Source organism: Microtus pennsylvanicus, chromosome 11 (assembly GCF_037038515.1).
Source record: "Microtus pennsylvanicus isolate mMicPen1 chromosome 11, mMicPen1.hap1, whole genome shotgun sequence".
NCBI classification, from domain to species: domain Eukaryota; kingdom Metazoa; phylum Chordata; class Mammalia; order Rodentia; family Cricetidae; genus Microtus; species Microtus pennsylvanicus.
Genome location: NC_134589.1, coordinates 45,380,525 through 45,401,202, shown reverse-complemented (window position 1 = coordinate 45,401,202; position 20,678 = coordinate 45,380,525). Strand labels below are relative to the sequence as shown.

Genomic DNA, 20,678 nt, shown 5'->3' with positions numbered 1-20,678 from the left:
AAACACATGCATACAACATAAAACACATGCATACAACATAAAAACACATGCATACAACAAACATAAAAACACATGCATACAACATAAAAACACATGCATACAACAAACATAAAAACACATGCATACAACAAACATAAAAACACATGCATACAACATAAAACACATGCATACAACATAAAAACACATGCATACAACATAAAAACACATGCATACAACATAAAAACACATGCATACAACATAAAAACACATGCATACAACACAAAACACATGCATACAACAAACATAAAAACACATGCATACAACATAAAAACACATGCATACAACATAAAACACATGCATACAACATAAAACACATGCATACAACATAAAAACACATGCATACAACAAACATAAAAGCACATGCATACAACCTCAACAAGAGGTACACATGCACTCAGGTGAAACATACACAAAATAAACATTAATTAATAAATTCTTTTTTTAAAGAAAACAAATTTTGTTTTGTTTTTCAAAACAGGGTTTCTCTGTGTAACAGTCCTGGATGTCCTGGAACTCGCAGAGATCCACCTGCCTCTGCCTCCCGAGTGCTGGGATTTTAATGCCACCACTGCCCAACAGAAAACTATTTTTTTTTTTTGGTTTTTTGAGACAGGGTTTCTCTGTGGCTTTGGAGCCTGTCCTGGAACTAGCTCTGTAGACCAGGCTGGTCTCGAACTCACAGAGATCCGCCTGCCTCTGCCTCCCGAGTGCTGGGATTAAATGCGTGCGCCACCATCGCCCGGCCCAGAAAACTATTTTTATGAGGTTCCAGGACTGGTGTCTCATACCTGTAATCCTAGATACTGGGAGGCTAACGCAGGAAAACCGTGAGTTCCAGGCCTGCTGGGATACAGTGAGAGTTTCAGACCACCCTGGACAATTTATTAAAGTGTGTATGTGTGTGTGGGGGGGTGCAGATAGCAATAGTTCATGCCTGTAATCCCAGTCCTTGGGAGCAGGTACAAGAGAATGAGGAATTAAGTCCAGGTCAGCCAGCTCGAACTTTATGAGACCGTGTCCAAAACAGATAAAATTTCTCTTTTGATAAATAAAATAAGAAAATAGAAAAAGAGAATAAAAGGGCTATAATTTAAAATGGCACAGAAGTGACTAAGATATATCACTGTCAGCCCAAGCATGAACAATCTCTATCCTGCTTCGCACTGGTCACCTTGATTTACCAGGTCTCAAACAAATAGAAACACGCATGCGTACGGCGAGAGGCGCAGGCGGCCCCTGGCGGCGACTAAGTGGTTGAGCTTGCAACGAGGAGCGGTCGCCATGGAGACGCGTGGCCAGGCGAGCAGTGAGCGCCTGGAGCCCGCCTGGCGCGGGTCCTCGGCTGTTCCCGGCGCAGGTCGCGGTCCCGCGGGCGGATGGCCGGCCGCGGTGGGACCGGAGCGGCGGAGTATGGCGAGGAGGGAGAGGACGACGACGAGGAGGAGGCGCAGGAAGGAGGCGCTGAGGGCTCCCCGAGTTCCAAGCTGCCCCCCATCGTGGGCACCACCTCCGATCTGGCCAAACGGAAGGTGAAGAAGAAAAAGAAGAAGAAAAAGACCAAAGGTTCGGGCAAGGGCGACGGTAAGAGGAGCAGCTAGCGAGGCTGCTTCGGCTCTTGGACCTGAGATTCCTCACACAGATGCCCCTTCTACCTGGAAGTCACCTCAGGCCAGAAACAGACACCACACCCCGACAGTGACACAGGACACTTTGGGGCAGCCCAGAGATACCCAGCCCTACCCATAAGACTATGCCCGCCGCCACAGAGACCCCTTAATTACCAAGGAAGTCTCTACCAATTTTAGTCCCAATATATCCAAAGACCCCCTCCTCCAAGAACCCTCAATATCTAAGGATCTTCCACCCCACACAGATACCCCCACTGATACCGACCCCAAGAGCCTTACACCTAATTTATGTATACCCACCTCCTTTCAACTTCCTAGCTCCTCAGGCAAACACACCCTTCCAGACTTCTCAAAGAGACTAGCCCAGAAGGAAAGATACTAGTTGATACTCCCACAGAGGAACAGATAGACTTCAGGCTCTCTCCCCTCTAGTAGGAATCAGCCCCGTGTAAATAAACGTAGACAGAATCTTCCGTGAATGGACTCCACCAAGGGACAGCTGTATACTGCGGAAACTCATGGCGGACCCTTCTCATCCTGCCATCACCACCCACACTTTTTGTTGTTTTGGTTTTGGATTTCCAAGACAGTGTTTCTCTTTGGAGCCGTGACTGTCCTGGAACTTGCTCTGTAGACCAAGCTGGGCTTGAGCTCAGAGATCTGCCTACCAAATTCTGGGATTAAAGGCGGCATCTGCCGCCACCACCACCTAACATCACTAACACTCTTTACAATGCCTTCTTATAGCAATATGACACTATCCAACTAATCTAAAGTATGGTGGCACCTTCATGCATACACATGTAGGCTGCACACATGTGGATTTGGTTAGGTACTTACGTAGATGCATAGATGCCAACACAAATTGCACAACTAGATACTAGACACTTTCATGCATAGATACACCCATATATCATACCCATGCAGGTACTCTAGACACTCACACGCATAGATATACCCATATATCATACCCACACAGGTACCCTAGACACACACATAGATATACCCATATATCATACCCATGCAGGTATTCTAGACACTCACACGCATAGATATACCCATATATCATACCCATACAGGTACCCTAGACACACACATAGATATACCCGTATATCATACCCATGCAGGTACTCTAGACACACACACGCATAGATATCCATATATCATACCCATACAGGTACTCTAGACACACACATAGATATACCCGTATATCATACCCATGCAGGTACTCTAGACACACACACGCATAGATATCCATATATCATACCCATACAGGTACCCTAGACACACACATAGATATACCCGTATATCATACCCATGCAGGTACTCTAGACACATACATAGATATACCCATATATCATACCCATGCAGGTACTCTAGACACACACATAGATATACCCATATATCATACCCATGCAGGTACTCTAGACACACACATACCCATATATCATACCCATGCAGGTACTCTAGACACATACATAGATACACCCATATATCATACCCATGCAGGTACTCTAGACACACACATAGATATACCCATATATCATACCCATGCAGGTACTCTAGACACACACATACCCATATATCATACCCATGCAGGTACTCTAGACACTCACGCATAGATATCCATATATCATACTCATACAGGTACTCTAGACACACACATAGATATACCCGTATATCATACCCATGCAGGTACTCTAGACACACACATAGATATACCCATATATCATACCCATGCAGGTACTCTAGACGCTCACATGCATAGATATACCTGTATATCATACCCACACAGGTACCCTAGACACACATAGATATACCCATATATCATACCCATGCAGGCACTCTAAGACGCTCACAGGCATAGATACTGTTTAGGTGGAAGCCCCACCTCGGTCCCACCTCTCTCTCTCTTGCCAGTCCCGCCCTGGAGTAACCCCACCAAGCTGTGGCTCCTTCCCCTGAGATGCTCAAGATCACACCTACAGGGTAGTTAAGACCCTGCCCATAGACCAGCCACGTGATTTCTCTCCTGCTTTCTACCCCGAGAGTCAGCCAGGAATTGCTTTGCTCAGATTAAGTCTGGTTTTATTAATTCGGATGGATTTGGTTTATTGCATAGGTGGAAAAAACCACAACTGGGAATATCCAAAAATACTTAGCAGATACCCTCCTCCAAAACATTATACCCACACAGGTGTGCTAGGCACTTACATTCATAGACATGCACAAACATCACACCCACAACAGGTAACTCTAGTCTTGCTTACCAAGACCTTCACCTGTGAACACATACACCAGCACCTTCCAGGAACCCAGAGTCCCTGCCTCTCCCTAAGTTCAATCATAGAACCCCCAGATATTCTAGCAAAGACACCAAGTGCCCACTCTAATGAAGAATGCGGCGGTGAAACAGGATGACTCCACCCGGCAGTGATGTGACTCTGGTGTCACCTGTGTGGCTTTGGCCAGCAGGAAAGTGGCCCTGACCTCTGGCATGGCTAGCCATGGGCTCAGGTGTTGGGCATTGGCTGCACATGCAGTGTGGGTAGTGGAAGGGGCTACAGGCTTCCCACAGTGCTGTGGTTTGGGGAAGGAGCAATGGGGGTTATCATGACTTCTGCAGGCAGAATGGAGCTAAAGGGAGGAAAAGGCAATGGATTCTCGGTGTACCAGCAAAACACGGAGTAGTTCTCTTTGTCTTTTTGGCGCAACTTTTGACTGTGGGAACCAAACTGTTAGCAGGGGACAGCAGATAGTTTTCAGAGAATAGGAGGGTGAGGAAATGTCAAGACTGAACTGTATTATTATTATTATTATTACCTTAATCCTCCCACAACTTGCCTTTCTTGAGGAGATATAAACCGAAAGAGGAGCTGATGAAAAATCAGCATTTATAGCATTTACAAGCAATTCTGCAGTGCTAGAGATGTGAACAGAGAAAAAGGGAGGGGGAGGGAGAAGAAAGGAGAGGGAAGGGGAGGGAAGGGAAGAAAGGAACGTGCAAAGGCACATAAGTGTCCCTGGGCTCTTTTTTTTTTTTTTTTTTTTTTTTTTGGTTTTTCGAGACAGGGTTTCTCTGTGGTTTTGGAGCCTGTCCTGGAACTAGCTCTGTAGACCAGGCTGGTCTCGAACTCACAGAGATCCGCCTGCCTCTGCCTCCCGAGTGCTGAGATTAAAGGCGTGTGCCACCACCGCCCGGCCCCTGGGCTCTTTTTGTAGCTCAGTTGATAGAAGGTTTGCCTAGCACCCACAGAGCCCTGGAGTCCATCACATCAGAAACCAGGGGTGCTGGTTTATGCTTGCAGTTCTATCATTGGGAGATGCAGGCAGAAGTTCAAGCTCATCCTAGGCTATTTAGGGAGCTTGAAGCCAGCCTGGAGATATGTGAGAATCCATCTCAAAAAAAGAGAGAAAAAAAAATCCAGGCAGTGGTGCCTCTGACCTTTAACCCCAGCACTCAGGAGGCAGAGACAGGCAGATCTCTGTGAGTTCAAGGTGGTCAACCTGGTCTGCAGAGCGAGTTCCAAGGATAGCCAGAACTGTTACACAGAGAAATCCTATCTTGAAAAACCAGGGGGAAAAAAGAAGAGGGGGGAAAAAAGGACAAGAAAAAAAGAGGGGCTGGAGAGATGGCTCCATGGTTAAGAATACTTGTTCCTTCAGAGACCCAGGTTCAATTCCCAGCACCCACATGGTGGTTCACAACCATTTGTAACTCCAGTTCCAAGGGATCTGATGCCCTCTTCTGACTTCTCTGGGCACCAGGATGCACATGGTGCACAAACAACATTCAAGCAAAGCACTTATATACAAAAAGTAAATAAATCTTTTAAAACACTTTAAGGAAAATAAAGAGCATTTCCTGGTTCTGTACACTACTGATTACAATATTTGTAATTTCCCCCATGTCCCTTCCATTCCCCCCCTTACTACAGTGTCTGGACGGGTGTAGAGTCACAGACATGGGAAGAGTATTTGGTGTGCAGGTATGAGGTTAAGTTGAGGGATAGCAGATGCAGTAAGAACAGGACCTTCAGATCTGGCTTCTCCTTTTGTCGCTTGACACTAACAGTTAGTGAAACGTTAGGGTCTCTTTAGAGTCTCTTGGTTCCCTGGTTGGGGTGTAGGTCATGGCAGAGCTTATGTTTAGCATGTACAAGGCGTGAGTGCACCCACAAAAAGAAAAAGGTGCCTCTGGCACTAAAATACCTTGATGAAAGCATCCAGGCAGTGGCGATGCCCCAGGTTCCTGCCATCTGAACCCTGGCTAAGGGCAGGCCCCGTTCCTTACATCACTGGTTCATTAGGCATTCTAGCGGGCACAAGGGCATTCTAGCAGGCACAAACATTTGTCTCCTCACCTCCTCAGCAGATAAACATCACAGTCGAGGCCGGAAGAGTCAGCCGCTTTCTTCATCTTTCCATGACATCTTAAATCCCCACAAAGACCATGGCTCAAGAGCAGAGCCCAGAGATAAAGAGGAAAGTCGGCACGGCCTTCCCTATTCGTGCAGCATGAGTCACCCCTACTTTACCGAAATAGAAGAGAGCCTTTCGAACCAGATCAATGAGAGTCTGCGTTGGGATGGGGTCCTGACCGACCCCGAGGCAGAAAAGGAAAGGATCCGCATCTACAAGATGAACCGGAGGAAGCGGTACCGGCTCGTGGCCCTCAAGGGCTTCCACTCGGATCCCAGCACGGAGGAGAGCGTGGAGAACCTGCCCTACCTCTCAGACAAAGACTGCGGTCCGAGCAGCAAACAGCCCAGCTCCAAGGGTGACCACGCGCATAGCTACTTTGAGGCCACAAAGCTCGTGCACTCCGAATTAGCCACCACTGCAGCAGAGTGACATCGGTCCACCCCGCTGCCAAGCTCCTCCTTGCCACACGTTTATATGTTTAAAAAGAATCATAATAAAAAGAAATGAGACCAGAACCCAAAGTAAGCCTATGCTTGTAGTGTGGGGTTGGTGCCCAGGTACCAAGGAGTCACCATCCCTATTCGAAAGGTACCCCTGGGACTGAAGAGATGGCTCAGCGGTTAGGATGTGTACTGCTTTTCCAGAGAACCTGAGTTCTATTCCCAGCACCCACATCAGGCTACTCACAACCCTCAGCAGCAGGGGAATTTGATGCTTCTGGCCTCCTTCATAAGCAGGTACACACACACACACACACACACACACACACACACACACACACACACAGGGTTAAAATGGTAAAAATTTAATTTTAAAGGTAAGCATTCCTTTTGTGAGCACAGTGCTGTGCCTATCGGAATTTCCTTTTTCTTAAGTAAGCCGTCATCTCTGTAATTTAATTTCTCAACGCTTTGACGTTTGTAAGTTGTTCAGAAAAAAAAAAGAGTATGTGTAGCTGCATATATCCTGAATCGTAAGCTGATCCTGAATAAAAGTCCTACAGAGTGCGCATCCACAGGGCAATGCAGCCCAGTTTGGCATTAAACTCCTGATTCTCCTGCCTCCCAAGGGCTGGATTACTCGTGTGCAGCTCCATACTCAGCTGGAGGTCTTTTTCTTTTAACTAAATACACTACTTGCTCTTATGTGTTGTTTAAAATTTGGGTGCTGGGGGCCTAGGTCTTCCAGAGGACCCAGATTCAACTCTTTGTAACTCTAGTTTCAGGGGATCTAATGCCCTTTTCTGGTCTCCACAGATACCAGGTATGTACATGGTACACATACATACAGGCAAAGCATACACACACATAAAATAATAAGCAGATAAATCTTAAGAGTAAAGCAGGGGCTGGAGAGATGGCTCAGTGGTTAAGAGCATTTGTTCTTACAGAGGACCTGGGCTTGATTCCCAGCACCCACATGATCGCTCACAACTGTGTGTACCCCCAGTTCCGGGGGATTCAACGACAACTTCTGACTTCCTCAGGTATCAGCTTGTGGTGCGCAGATTTATATGCAGGCAAAACACCCATACGTATACAATATTAGTTTTTAAAATTAACAAAAAAATCTAAAATGTCATCCCTGGGAAATAATTATGTGAGATCCCCAAAGCAAGGTTGTTTCTTTCAATAGACGTGTGTGTGTGTGTGTGTGTGTGTGTGTGTGTGTGTGTGTGTGTGTGTGCTCTGTCTGTGTGTTACTGAGGATTGAAGCTAGGGTCTGATGCGTGTATACACTGCCATTGAGCTCATATCCCCAGCTGTGGTGGCGCACACCTTCAATCCCAGCACTTGGGAGTCAGAGGCACAAAGATCTTTGTGAGTTTGAGGTCAGCCTGGTCTACAAAGCAAGCCCTAGAACAGCCAGGAATATATAGAGAGTCTCTCTCTCTCTCTCTCTCTCTCTCTCTCTCTCTCTCTCTCTCTCTTTAATTTTATAAAGATAGTTTTACTTTTCAAGTTTTTCAGTACTGGGATTGAAACTGAGCATGCCAGGCAAGCACCCCACTGCCAAGCTCTGCCCGTAGTAGCCCTCTTTTTACTTTTTATTTAAGAATTATTTTATGCGTATGAATGCTTTGCCTATGTGTCTGTCTGTGCTTCACATGTGTGCCTGGTGTCCTCCTCAGAGGCCAGAAGAGGGTGTAAAATCCTCTTCTGGATTTAACAGACAGTTGCTGAGCAACCGTAGGCGCTGGGAACTGAACCCAGATTCTTTGGAAGAGCAGTCTCTCCAGTCCCATCTTTTTACTTATATGTATATTGGTGTCTCTGTGTGTGGGCATGGGTGCCTATGAAGGCCAGAAGAGGACATCAGATCCTCTGGAGCTGGAGTTACACTGTGAGCCACCTGATGTGGGAACAGAACCCAGGTCTCTGCAAAGGCAGCACACTTTCAACCACGGAGCCATCTCTCCAGCCCATTGGTATCTTTTATTTTGAGTCAGAGTCTCTTTAAGATGCCCAGACTAACCTTGAACTCACTTGGTAGCCCAAGTGGGCTTTGAACTTGCAGCTCTTCCAGCTCCAACCTCCCTAGTAGCCGGGATTACAGGTCTGTGTCACCAGGCTGAACTTTAAGCAAAATTCTGGAACATTACAAAATGTCTTGCTAGCAGGAATTCCACCACTTGGGAAGTAGCAGTAAGAGGGTCTGGAGTTCAAGGTCATCCTCAGCTATTTAATGAATTGGAGTCCAGCCTGGGTTATATGAGACGCCATTTCTACACACACATACACATATATAGATATACACATTTATATGTTTTTGTTATTTTTTCTGTGTTGCTTAACCCACACATTCTCTCCAGATACCTGTGAGTGAAGGCTACATATTGTCTTAGTTGGCATTCCCCAGAAACTTGCCCTGAAACAAGGACTGAATGCAAAGGGAGGCAAGGGAAGAGCAGGGCAAGGGAGACCACCAGTCTGAATGCAAAGGGAGGCAAAGGAAGAACAGGGCAAGGGAGACCACCAGTCTGAATGCAAAGGGAGGCAAAGGGAAGAACAGGGCAAGGGAGACCACCAGTCTGAATGCAAAGGGAGGCAAAGGAAGAACAGGGCAAGGGAGACCACCAGTCTGAATGCAAAGGGAGGCAAAGGAAGACAGGGCAAGAGAGACCACCAGTCTGAATGCAAAGGGAGGCAAAGGAAGAACAGGGCAAGGGAGACCACCAGTCTGAATGCAAAGGGAGGCAAAGGAAGAACAGGGCAAGGGAGACCACCAGTCTGAATGCAAAGGGAGGCAAAGGGAAGAACAGGACAAGGGAGACCACCAGTCTGAATGCAAAGGGAGGCAAAGGAAGAACAGGGCAAGGGAGACCACCAGTCTGAATGCAAAGGGAGGCAAAGGAAGACAGAGCAAGAGAGACCACCAGTCTGAATGCAAAGGGAGGCAAGGGAAGAACAGGGCAAGGGAGACCACCAGTCTCAAACTCTTGGACTCAGGTGACCTTCCCACCTCAGTTTTCCAAGTAGCTGGAACTACAGGCCTGGGTCTACAGCTAGGCTTAATAAGTATGCTTTTGTTGTTTGTTTTTGGTTTTTCAAGACAAGTTTTCTCTGTGTGTCCCTGGTTGTTCTGTAGACTAGCAGACTAACCTGACCTTGAACTCAGAGATCTGCCTGCCTCTGCCTCCGGAGTACTGGGATTAAAGGTGTGAACCATCACCAGCCCACTAAGGTTGCAGCGTGCACACACACACACACACACACACACACACACACACACACACACACACAGTAGCCAGGGGTGGTTTTGCACACCTTGGCTCCCAGAACTAGGGAGGCAGAGGCAAGCGGATCTCTGTGAGTTCAAGGCCAACCTGGTCTACAAATTGAATCCCAGGACAGTCAGAGGCAACACAGTGAGATCCTGTCACAAAAGAAAAAAAAATCTTGCTTAAAAAAGTGACATTTTGGGCTGGAGAGATGGCTCAGAGGTAAGAGCATTATCTGCTCTTCCAAAGGTCCTGAATTCAATTCCCAGGAACCACATGGTGGCTCACAACCATCTGTAATGGGATCTGGTGCCCTCTTCTGGCCTGCAGGCATACACACAGACAGAATATTGTATACATAATAAATAAATAAATATTTTTTTTAAAAAGTGACATTTTATCTGGGTATCACAGACACACAAGCCCAGAAAGCTTTTATTTAATTTTATTTTTTAATATATACTTGTGTTGGGGGATGTACATGAGCCCTTCTGAATTCCTGTGAGGAGCCAACTTTTTGGAGTGGGTTCTCTCTTTTCTCCATGGTGGGGGGGGGTTCAGACTCAGGTCTTCTTGCTTTGACTCTAAGGCCCTTTACCTGCAGAGCAAGTCAGCCCTAAAAGGGCTTTCACAATTCCACCGTGGTGCTGTGTGGCTTCTGGGTGGTTTAAGATAAGAATGAATGGACCCCTCCAGCTTCCCTGTTTTCGCTAATTACAGGGCAATAAAACCGGGAAGGAGGAAAAGCCTGACCATTTTTTGCTCTCTCTGTGCATTCCCGAGCTGCCACCCTGGTGTGTGTGTATTCCTTCTAGGTCCCACCTTACTCAAGATTGCGACACTTTATAGCAACTTTATTGTTTCTAAATTCTTGCATGTTTGCTCCCTGAGCAATGGGAATTATATCCGTTCTACAACTGCACGTTGGAGACATGAGGCGACACCCACACTGCTCCTAAGAGATTGGCAAAAAGGACTCAAAGCCTTTTGAGGAAACCTCAGTCAAACGACTGCTACAGATGGGGTTCACTTCAGGTAATTGCCAGAATCCTGATAGCAACTGTAAGGTGTATCAGGCACCTCCACTGCCCAGCATAGTGTTAGTCATTCAACAAACATGATCTCATTTTCTCTGCATAGTTATCTCTGAGGGAGGAGGGTGTTGTGACTTCCATTTATACACAAGGAAGCTGGCAGAGAGGGAAAAGGACTTACCCAGGGTGGAAGAGGAGGTGCTGGGACGTCCAGCCCAGGTGTGCTTGTCCCAGAGATCCAGGGAATCTAAGCAGGGGGGACCCACAATGCTCACACTTCCGGAGTACAACAGGAGAGGGACTAAGATGGCCTGGCACCCACTAGTCCTTGGCAACCTTGTCCCTGGAACTGACGGTATTGGAAAGAAGGGGTCTTTCCTGGGACTGTGACTACCCGGAGGTGGGGACAGTTGTCTGGGAAGACCCGTTAATCAGCAACAGAAGGCCCCTAAGGTGCTAGAAGTTTTCAGGTGTCTCCTTGCCTCCCTATGCACTTGTCCATGGGCACATTCAGGCTTTGAACACATTGCCTTGTTCCCTTCCGATTGCCCCCAGAAAGGGATCCTAACTCACTACACCATCCCCACTCAGACACAATTCAAACTGATACTTCAGCCTCCGAATGCCTGTGTCTGTGCACCACAGAGAGGCGTGGTGCTTGTGGAGGTCAGAAGAGAGCCTCAGAGCCCCTAGCACTGGAGTTACAGATGGGTGTGCCCCACCACATGGGCGCTGGGAATAGAACCTGGGGCCTCCAGAAGAGCAGCCAGTGTTCTTAATGGCTGAGTCAACTCTCAGGTCCTGGGCACAACTTAGAAGCAGACAGTGTCTTGGTGCTGCCCCCAGCTGAAGCAGCTGGGTCAGGATTTGCAGCATAAAGATCCCTAGCTGATTTGGAGGCCGACTGGTCCCCAGAGGAATTCTCATGTTTCGAGAGGTCTGGTGAGGACAGTCACAGTCTACCTTTGTCTCATAGTATCTGTTGAAGGATGTGTGTGTGACACACAGCCTCAGGGGATGGAGATGGCCTGTCTCCAGAGCGAAGGGCAGGCTTGACAGCTACTTGTTATAAAAGATTCCTGCTGTCCTTTTGGAGTGGCCTTTCTATGACAGCCTCTTATGGTTCCGCGCTACCCGGAAGTTCTCAGCATCTCCTATGGGAAACACGGCTGGGGAACCCTACAGTTGCTCACAGGCCAGCTACTGTTGCAGCTGTGACTAAACCCACCATCTGTGGGTGGCGTAATGAAATGAGGACAGACTGTGTGCTAGCTATTCGTCTCGGCACTGTGACAAAATGCCTGGTGATGGCAGAGAAAGATGAATGCTGGTCCTAAGCTGGCCTCCTCCTTTCTCTGTCTGGAACTCCAGCCCTTGGGATGGTGCCACCAACATTCAGGGCATGTCCTGTCCCTTCAGGTAACACCCTCACAGATACACCCAAACATGTACCCCGGGATTCCCCAGGAGTTTGTTTACTTAGATGTGGGTTTATGAGCCTAGGTTGGCCTCAGCCCCACTGTACAGCTGAGGATGGCCTCAGCTTCCGGTCTCACCACACCAGCAGGCCCATTTTACGAGGAGGTAAGGGACCAAACCCAAGAGCATCATGAGTGTTAGGCAAGCACTGCCAGCTGAGCCGCACCCCCAGCCCTCCCTAGGTGTTCCTTAGTTTAATCAAGTTGACAAAATTAAGTCCCACAGGCTTGCCACCTTGAAAGCGGCATAAAACCACAGGCTTTTCTCAAGAAATACCTGAGTTTCACAAACAAATTAGAAAAATGTGTCTATGACCTGGCATTGTGGTACATGAAAGTCCAACACTCAGGAGGCAGAGACAGGCAGAACTCTGTAGGTTCAAGGTCAGCCTGGTCTACATATTTATTGAGTCCCAGGACATCCACAGCTATATAGGGAGATCTTGTCTCAAAAAATAAAACCAAACCAGGTGTGGTGGGATACACCTTTACTCCCAGCACTCGGGGTGGGGATGGGATGCAGAGGCAGGTGGATCTCTGAGCCGGAGACCATTCTGCTCCACAGAGCGAGTTCCAGGACAGCCGGGGCTACACAAAGAAACCCTATCTTTAAAAACAAAACAAACAAAAAAGAAATACAGCTACAAATTCTTTTTGTTGTGGTGCACATCTATACCACAGAGCTCAGGAAACTGAGGCAGGAGGATTGTGAGTTTGAGGTTCAAGGCCAGCCTGGACTACAGGATACTTTGCCTTAACTAGCCAAACAACGAACAGCCCAACAGCGACAGTAAAAACACGACATGATCATTTCCCCAAGCCACTAAACTCTATCTACAATCCGCTTGCTAGGGACCGGAGAGCACTACAGAGACGGTTCATTCCCCTCTCATTTCTGAACATTGGGTTGGTTTCCTGTTCTTCTGGCTGTTCTAAACAACTCTGCAGTGAATACCCTTATATGTACATTTTATGAAAAGTTCCAGTGCTTCGGATGCATTCTTGGGAGTAAAATTACAAGCTAGAAGATAATTAAAACAAACACGTTGCATAGCTGCTAACTCAGGCCGGGACTGTTGGAAGCTCTTCTCACTCAGCGGTGCCTTTAATCCTGGCATCGTCTCTGAGTGGGGAGAGCTCTTGTTCTCTCCAGTTTATAGAGTTTGAGGAACAGGAGGTAGCATGGCTAACAGGTGACAAAGCTGCGATTTGAACCCAGGCCTTCTGGCTCGGCGTCTGTGTGGACTTACCTGCCCCTCTAGTTGGCTTCCTGATTTCCTGAGAACCAAACCGGAAGTAGCCCGGAAGAACTTGTGTGCCTTTGATTTCTGCTCCTCTCCACCGCCAGGTGCTAGTAGAATCCTCTGGGAACCTGATGCCAGCTGGAAACCTGTCCTTTCAGGCTGGTGTCGCCCAGGCTGCTCCTTGCTCTGGCGTTCTTGTGTTGAAGCTCAGGACCGAGTCTTGCTCTCCTATCAGCTCGCTGTTGTGTGGCTCTTGGTGATGGCCTTACCCACGATGCATTCCTCTCCTGCTGGCCTTTACTCTTTCACCTGCTGCCTTTTAATGTAGTCATGCCTGCCCTTTCTTCAAAGCAACTGGATCCAAATAAAAGCTAAATAAGTACGAGCAAGAAAGTTCATGTAAGCTAACTTTTCAGGGCCTTCCTCGCTCTGAGACTTCTTTGGTGGTGGCGGTAGGAGGCGTGGTGCTGGCACTCAGAAGATCCTATTAATTTTCTTTGCCTGGCTTAACTAGCTAAACAAAGCACTTAGGCAGCACAGGAGGACAGTCATTTGTCATCAGTAGCAATTGTTTCGACACAGCCAAGATCCCCGAATACTCTTTCTGAACCAGCGGCTTGCAAAAGGGAACAGAAGCTGTCTGCTCACACTTCATGTGGTCCAGCGCCTGTTCTGTAAGGCTAAAGCCTGGATTCATGCTCCCACCATTTACAAACAGTGCCTTGCCTAGCACGTGTGAGGCCTTGAGTTCAATCCCCAACACTGCAAAAGAGAAAACCGACCCACAAAACACACACACATACACACACCCAGTGTCATAGTTATTGTTCATAAAAAGGCATATGAGGCAACTTATAAAAAGAAAATATTTAATTGGAGGCTTGCTTACAATTTCAGAGGTTGAGTCCATTACCATCATGGCCAGGAGCATGGTGGCAGGAAGACAGGCATAGTGCTGGCATAGTAGCTTACATCTTATCAGCAAATTGGTGGCAAAGAGCCAGCTAATGGGGCATGTCATGGGATTTTAAAACCTCAAAGCCCACCTCCAGTGACACGCCTCCCCCAACAAGGCCACACCCACTAATCTGTATCAAACAGTTCCACCAACTGGAGACCAAGCATTCAAACACAGGAGCCTATAGAAGTCATTCATATTCAAACCACCACAGTTAATATGAAAGAAACTTGTGTTGAAAGTCAGCCCGACTCCTGAGTAGTGCAGACTGGCCTGGACCTTGTGATTGTCCTGCCTCCATCTCTCCATCGCTGGAGTTACCAGCTTATGCTACCATGCTCTGCGCAAAAATCTTTCTTCTTGTTTTTCATATCTTTTTATTGATGTGTGTGTGCGTGTGTGTGTATGAATTGACGGTCGTCATGTGTGTACAGGTACACAGGAAGGCTACAGGGTGTTAGATTCACTGGAAACAGGCAGGTTACAGGTTACTGTAACAGGAGTTACAGGCAGGTGGGAATTGTCTGATATGGGTACTAGGAACCAAATTCAGGTCCTCTGCAAGAATAGTAAGTGCTCTTAACTGCTGAGCCATCTCTCCAGCTTCTAAAGCACAAATCTTGACAGACTGGAGAGTCGGCTCAGCAGTTAAGAGCACTTGCTGCTCTTCCAGAGGGCCTGGGATCGATTCCTAGCACCCACACGGTGAGTCACAACCTCCATGAATTCAGTTCCAGGGGATCCAAGGGCCTCTTTTGATCTCCAAGGATACCAGGCATGAACATGGTGTACATGCATACCTGCAGCAAAATACTCATATGTAAAATAAAATGAATAAATCTAAAACTACATTTTTTTTTTATTTCTTTGTGTAGCTCTGGTCAACCTAGAACTCACTCTGTAGACCAGGCTGGCCTCGAACTCACAAAGATCTGCCTGCCTCTGCCTCTTCAGTGCTGGGATTAAAGGCATGCACCACCACCTCCTGGCCTAAAAAAATTTTTTTGAAGTAAAAAGTTTTGTGTTTTATTTTAGTGTGTGTGTGTGTGTGTGTGTGTGTGTGCAAACTTGTGAATTGCTTCATGTGGGTACTGGGATCCCAAATCCAGTCCTCGGGTGGACAGCAATGTCTCTCCAGCCCCCGCTCTTACTCTTATGTGCATCAGAGTCTCACCACCCAAAGAGTGTTCTCTAGCGGTGCTTTATCTCCGGGAAATTTCTCTTTTCGCTAATACTTCAAGCAGGATAGAAAGACAAGGGTAATTGTGGGGACATAGAGAGGAAGTGAAGGACCCTGCCCCTAAAACTGAAGCCTGTCACTAGCTGAGAATCAGAATTCTAGCACAATCAACGCCATGTGCTGTAAGGGACATCAATCATTACGGAGCCCAGGCTGGCCTTAACTCAAAATCCGGCTTTGGCCTCCCAAGTGCTGGCCTCACAGGGGCGCACCACTATTTGATTGCAACTGATTCTTCTCACTGTATAGCCCTGGTTAGTCTGGAACTTGCTATGTAGACCAGGCTAGCCTAGAACTCACAGAGATTGACCTCCCAAGTGCTGTGACTAAAGATGTGGGCCACCGTGCTAGGCTCACAACTGATTCTTAGCTGTGTATATTCTGAGACCTTGATGTAGTCAGTTCTCACTCAACAATCCCTGGTAAAGTTCTAAAGTTATTATAAAGTTTTCTATATAAACACCTCTGATAGGGACAGTTTTACTGCTTTCATTCCAATCTTCATTTTTTTTCTTTCCCATTCTCCCTCCCTCTCTCCCTCCCTCTCTCCTTTCTTCCCTTCCTTTCTCCCTTCATTCCTTCTTTGCTCTCTCTTATTTTTATGAGACAAGACCTGTCTTTGTAGCCCTAGCTGGCCTGCAACTCAGAGAGATCAGCCTGCCTCTGTCTTGCTAGTTCTGAGGTTACCATACCAAGCTATGCAGAAAGCTTTCTCGTCGGACTATCTTTGGACCTAGAGATTTATTATTAATTATTAAAGCTTGTCCTTAGCTTAGACTTTTTTCCAACTAGTTCTTATTTTTTTTACAGACTTTTAAAAATTTATTATGTATACAGTGTTCTGCCTGCTCACTAGAAGAGGGCACCACCGGATCTCAGTACGGACGGTTGTGAGCCACCATGTGGTTGCTGGGACTTGAACTCAGGACCTCTGGAAGAGCAGCCGGTGCTCTTAACCTCTGAGCCATCTCTCCAGCCCTCAAGCTCTTAAAACTTAATTAATCCATATATTTTTTAATATATACACTCTGCCACATGGCCCGGTTACATCTGACTTGCTCCGAGTCTGCTGTGTGCCTAGATTCCTCCTTCCTGTTTCCGTCTCTGCTCAGAAGTTCCACCTATACTTCCTGCCTAGCTATTGGCCATTCAGCTTTTTATTAGGCCAATCCCAGCAATACATCTACACACAGTGTACAGATGTCCCACAACAAGGCTGTTTATTTTTCTTGCCTTACGCTGGTGAAGACCTTTAGACAACGATGAAGGTGCCGTTTCTGCTTTAAGTCCAATGTTAATATTTATTTTATTTTTAGAGGCCAGCTTATGGTAAATGGTAATAGCTGAGCACATGGGAAGTCCTGAGTTCAATCTCCTGCTCTTAAAATAATAGGAGAGACTAGAGAAAGAATCATAGGAATGATACAATGCATTCCTGAGTGTTTATTTCTGAGTCATAGCTCTAAGGCAAATAGATAAGTCTCAACCTTTCTTTCCTGTGAGCAGCTCACGAGGCCCCATGCTCTGTGTGCCCTTTAGAGCTCTCTCTCTCTCTCTCTCTCTCTCTCTCTCTCTCTCTCTCTCTCCTCTCTCTCTCTCTCTCTCTCTCTCTCTCTCTCTCTCTCTGTGTGTGTGTGTGTGTGTGTGTGTGTGTGTGTGTGTGTGTGTAGGCCAGAGGTTGATACTGAGCGTCTTTCTCAGTCAGTTCTCCATCTTGTTTTCGGAGGCAAGGTCTCTCACTGAGCTCACCAACTTGCTGGCCAGCGAGCTCCAGAGATGTCCTGCTTGGCTCCTGGAGCTAGGATTGCAGATGTGGGTACCCCAGCCTCCAGCTTTTCACACAGGTCCTGGGGAGCTCCTCCCACTTGACCGAGTCTTTTCCACAACCTGTAGTTTGCCATGGCCTGGAACTGGCTACACAGCCCAGGCCAACCCTGAGCCCAAGATCTCTCTGCCTCAGCCACACAAGTGACAGAATTATAGCCTTGAACAACCAAACCTGGCTTAAAGGGCCTCCGTTTCAGTCTTTCCTATCCCTCTCTTCTCTGCTTTGCCCCAAAAGATCAATGAGTTAGAGAAAATGCTATCCCAAAATGTGGAACTTTGGCATCTAGTTGTGGCAGTAGGAATAGGGGAAGAGAAGGACGGTCTCTTCCTGACGCTCCTCGCCTTCCCAGAAGCCGACTGTGAAACGCCTTCCCTTCACTTTCTGGCCAGAGGCAAGCCATAAAACCAAGGAGGGCCTGGAATACCAGCGTGAATACCGCTTAGAGATGATTGTAAATTCAGGGCTAGCCTGAGCCACATCTGGAAACCCTGTCTCAGAAGACCCAGCAAACAAAACCCTAGGTAGAATGGGATGGTTGGGATAAAGGAAGGGTGGACATGGGAGCAGAGAAATATATATCCTAATTAAGGGAGCCATCTTAGGGTTGGCAAGAGACTTGACTCTAGAGTGGCTCGCAGGTGTCCAGAGAGATGTCCCCAGCTAGTACCTTGAGCAACTGAGGAGAGGGAACCTGAAATGATCCTATCCTATAGCCATACTGATTAATATCTTGCATATCACCTTAGAACCTTCATCTGGCGATGGATCGAGATAGAGACAGAGACCCAAATTGGAGCACCGGACTGAGCTCTTAAGATCCAAATGAGGAGCAGAAGGAGGGAGAACATGAGCAAGGAAGTCAGGACCACAAGGGGTGCACCCACCCACTGTGACAGTGGAACTGATCTATTGGGAGCTCACCAAGGCCAGCGGGACTGGGACTGAATAAGCATGGGATGAAACTGGACTTTCTGAATGTGGCAGACAATGAAGGCTGATGAGAAGCCAAGGACAATGGCACTAGGTTTCAATCCTAATACATGAACTGGCTTTGTGGGAGCCTAGCCTGTTTGGATGCTCACCTTCCTGGTCCTGGATAGAAGTGGGAGGACCTTGGACTTCCAGCAGGGCAGGGAATCTGGACTGCTCTTCATTCTCGAAAGGGAGGGGGGAATGGAGTGGGGGGGGAGGGGGAGAGGAGTAGGGGAGTGGGGGGAGGGGGCGATGTGTGCGAGGAGGGGGAGGGAAATGGGAAACGGGGAGGAGACAGAAATTTTTTTTTGCAACAACTAAAAAAAAAAAAATAAACAACAACAACAAAAAAAACCTAGGTAGTCCGCCCTCTGACCTCTCTCCCCAGTGGTTTTCAACCTTCCTAACGCTGCAGCCCTTTTAAATACAGTTCCTCATGTTGGGGTGATACCCGACCATACATTTTTTTGTTACTACTTCATAACTGTAATTTTGCTACTGTTATGAAAAGTAATGTATATACCCGTGTTTCCTGTGGTTTTAGGCAACCCTTGTGAAAGGGTCTTTCAACCTCCACAGAGATATAGAGCCACAAGTTGAGAAACACTTCCTTAAGCCCTTATTGGGACATGCATCCTGCCCTAAACTCCTAGGAAGGAATGCCATGTAGAATGCCAAGCACCTCCCACTCCCAGTACCTTTGGTGTGTATGTGTATGCACGTATGTGTGTGTGTGTATCACTCAGGGTTGATGGCTGGGTCTTCATTATGGAAGTCAGGCTAGCCTCAAATTCTCAATCCTCCTGCTTCCATCAGCTGTGAGCTGGGGTTACAGGTGCAGGGCAACAGGGGCAGCCGCCCTTCAGGTTTTTACTTCTGCTAGCCCTGTTATGCCCAGATCAAAGAGTGCCCCCAAAACCAACTAGGAGACCGAGTCCTGTATGTAAAAGCAAAGAGCCTTTGTTCTTACACAAGTCTGCAAACTAGGGCTCTCCGTGTGTTCAACTTATTGGAGTGGTCAGAGAGCCCTGAGCTCAGTTAGGGTTGGGGTTTTATAGTAGAGGGGTGAGGGATCGCTAAGGTTCAGGACCCCTGATTCACTGACATTTGTCTAGGGGTGCCCTGGTGAAAAGCGGTAGGGGTGTGTGCTGGCAGGTGATCCTATCTACAATTGTTGGAACGTTAGGAATTTCCTTTGGATGGTCTGTTTCTGGGTGGTGCCTGGGTGGACTCAGTGTTCTTTTCTGGAACCAGGTATTGCCTTAGGGTAAACTACTGAGACTCGGGTCTCTATTGAACTTGTCATGACTGGGTCCTGCAAGCCCTGCATCTCAGACAGCACATATTACATCAATCTGGATGTTTCCCTCTTGCTCATCGGTCATCTTTTGCTCTAGGGTCAGCTGGAGACAGGCCAGAGAAAGTCATTACTCTCCTTCTCCGTAGGGCTTTACCTCATCAGACGGTGTGAATCTTTCTTTTTAGACTTGAAAGTGTCATTGCCTCCACCACCTCATTTAGAGATCCTGGCAGCGAGGGCGACAGCCCAACTCAAGATAGCCGTGCTGTGCCGCCGACACTCCCTCCATCCGACAGTCCTGGACAGAAAGCCTCCGGAGGGCTCTTCATAGGTTCTACTCTGTGTGTGTTGTCTAGCGCCTGCAGGGGTTTCCAGCCCAGAGCCTCGAACTGCAAGAAAAGCAAGGTGGATTCCACCAGGCACGCAGAGTGGGAGGTGCTGTGGAGAGAGGTGAACAGACATCCCAGGTCACAGCTACATTTCCAGGAGGATCAATGTCAGGGAAGAGTACACATTGATTCTGGAATCCAATTCCCTTACTAAAAGTGTGCCCAGCAATCAATATCCCTCCCCCACAAGAAAGGCTCCTCCCATCTGCACGTTAGCAGTCGAATAAAATCACATCTATCTGGGTGTGCTTGAGCGTGCCCGTAATCCCAACAAGGTCATCCTTGGCTGCACATCTGAGGCTAGCCTGGGCTACATGGGAACCTGTCTCAAAAATGTGTCAGTTTTCTTTTCAAGAGACAAACAGGGGCCGGAGAGCTGTGGGGTCGATGAACAGGGCTCCTGGGCGGGGTAGGGGGTGGGA

At 47.5% G+C, this 20,678-nt stretch overlaps 1 protein-coding gene across 2 annotated transcripts; it reads left to right on the top strand.

Moving 5' to 3' along the window:
• The first annotated feature begins 1,354 nt into the window (after positions 1-1,354).
• Positions 1,355-6,578, top strand: Liat1 (ligand of ATE1). Of its 2 annotated transcripts, none has more exons than XM_075942331.1 (2): positions 1,355-1,620; positions 6,043-6,578. In XM_075942331.1, exons 1-2 carry the CDS (start codon positions 1,416-1,418, stop codon positions 6,519-6,521), a joined length of 684 nt encoding a protein of 227 aa, XP_075798446.1. In that variant the 5' UTR covers positions 1,355-1,415; the 3' UTR covers positions 6,522-6,578. The 2 variants fall into 2 exon arrangements, with proteins under 2 accessions (XP_075798446.1, XP_075798445.1); XM_075942330.1 differs by having other exon boundaries at positions 6,040-6,578.
• The last annotated feature ends 14,100 nt before the right edge of the window (positions 6,579-20,678 follow it).

Coding starts and splice junctions, on each gene's coding strand:
- Liat1 (XM_075942330.1), top strand. CDS start 1,416: ATGGCCGGCCGCGGTGGGACCGGAGCGGCGGAGTATGGCGAGGAGGGA. Junction 1,621..6,039: donor AGGTTCGGGCAAGGGCGACG/GTAAGAGGAGCA, acceptor TCACCTCCTCAG/CAGATAAACATCACAGTCGA.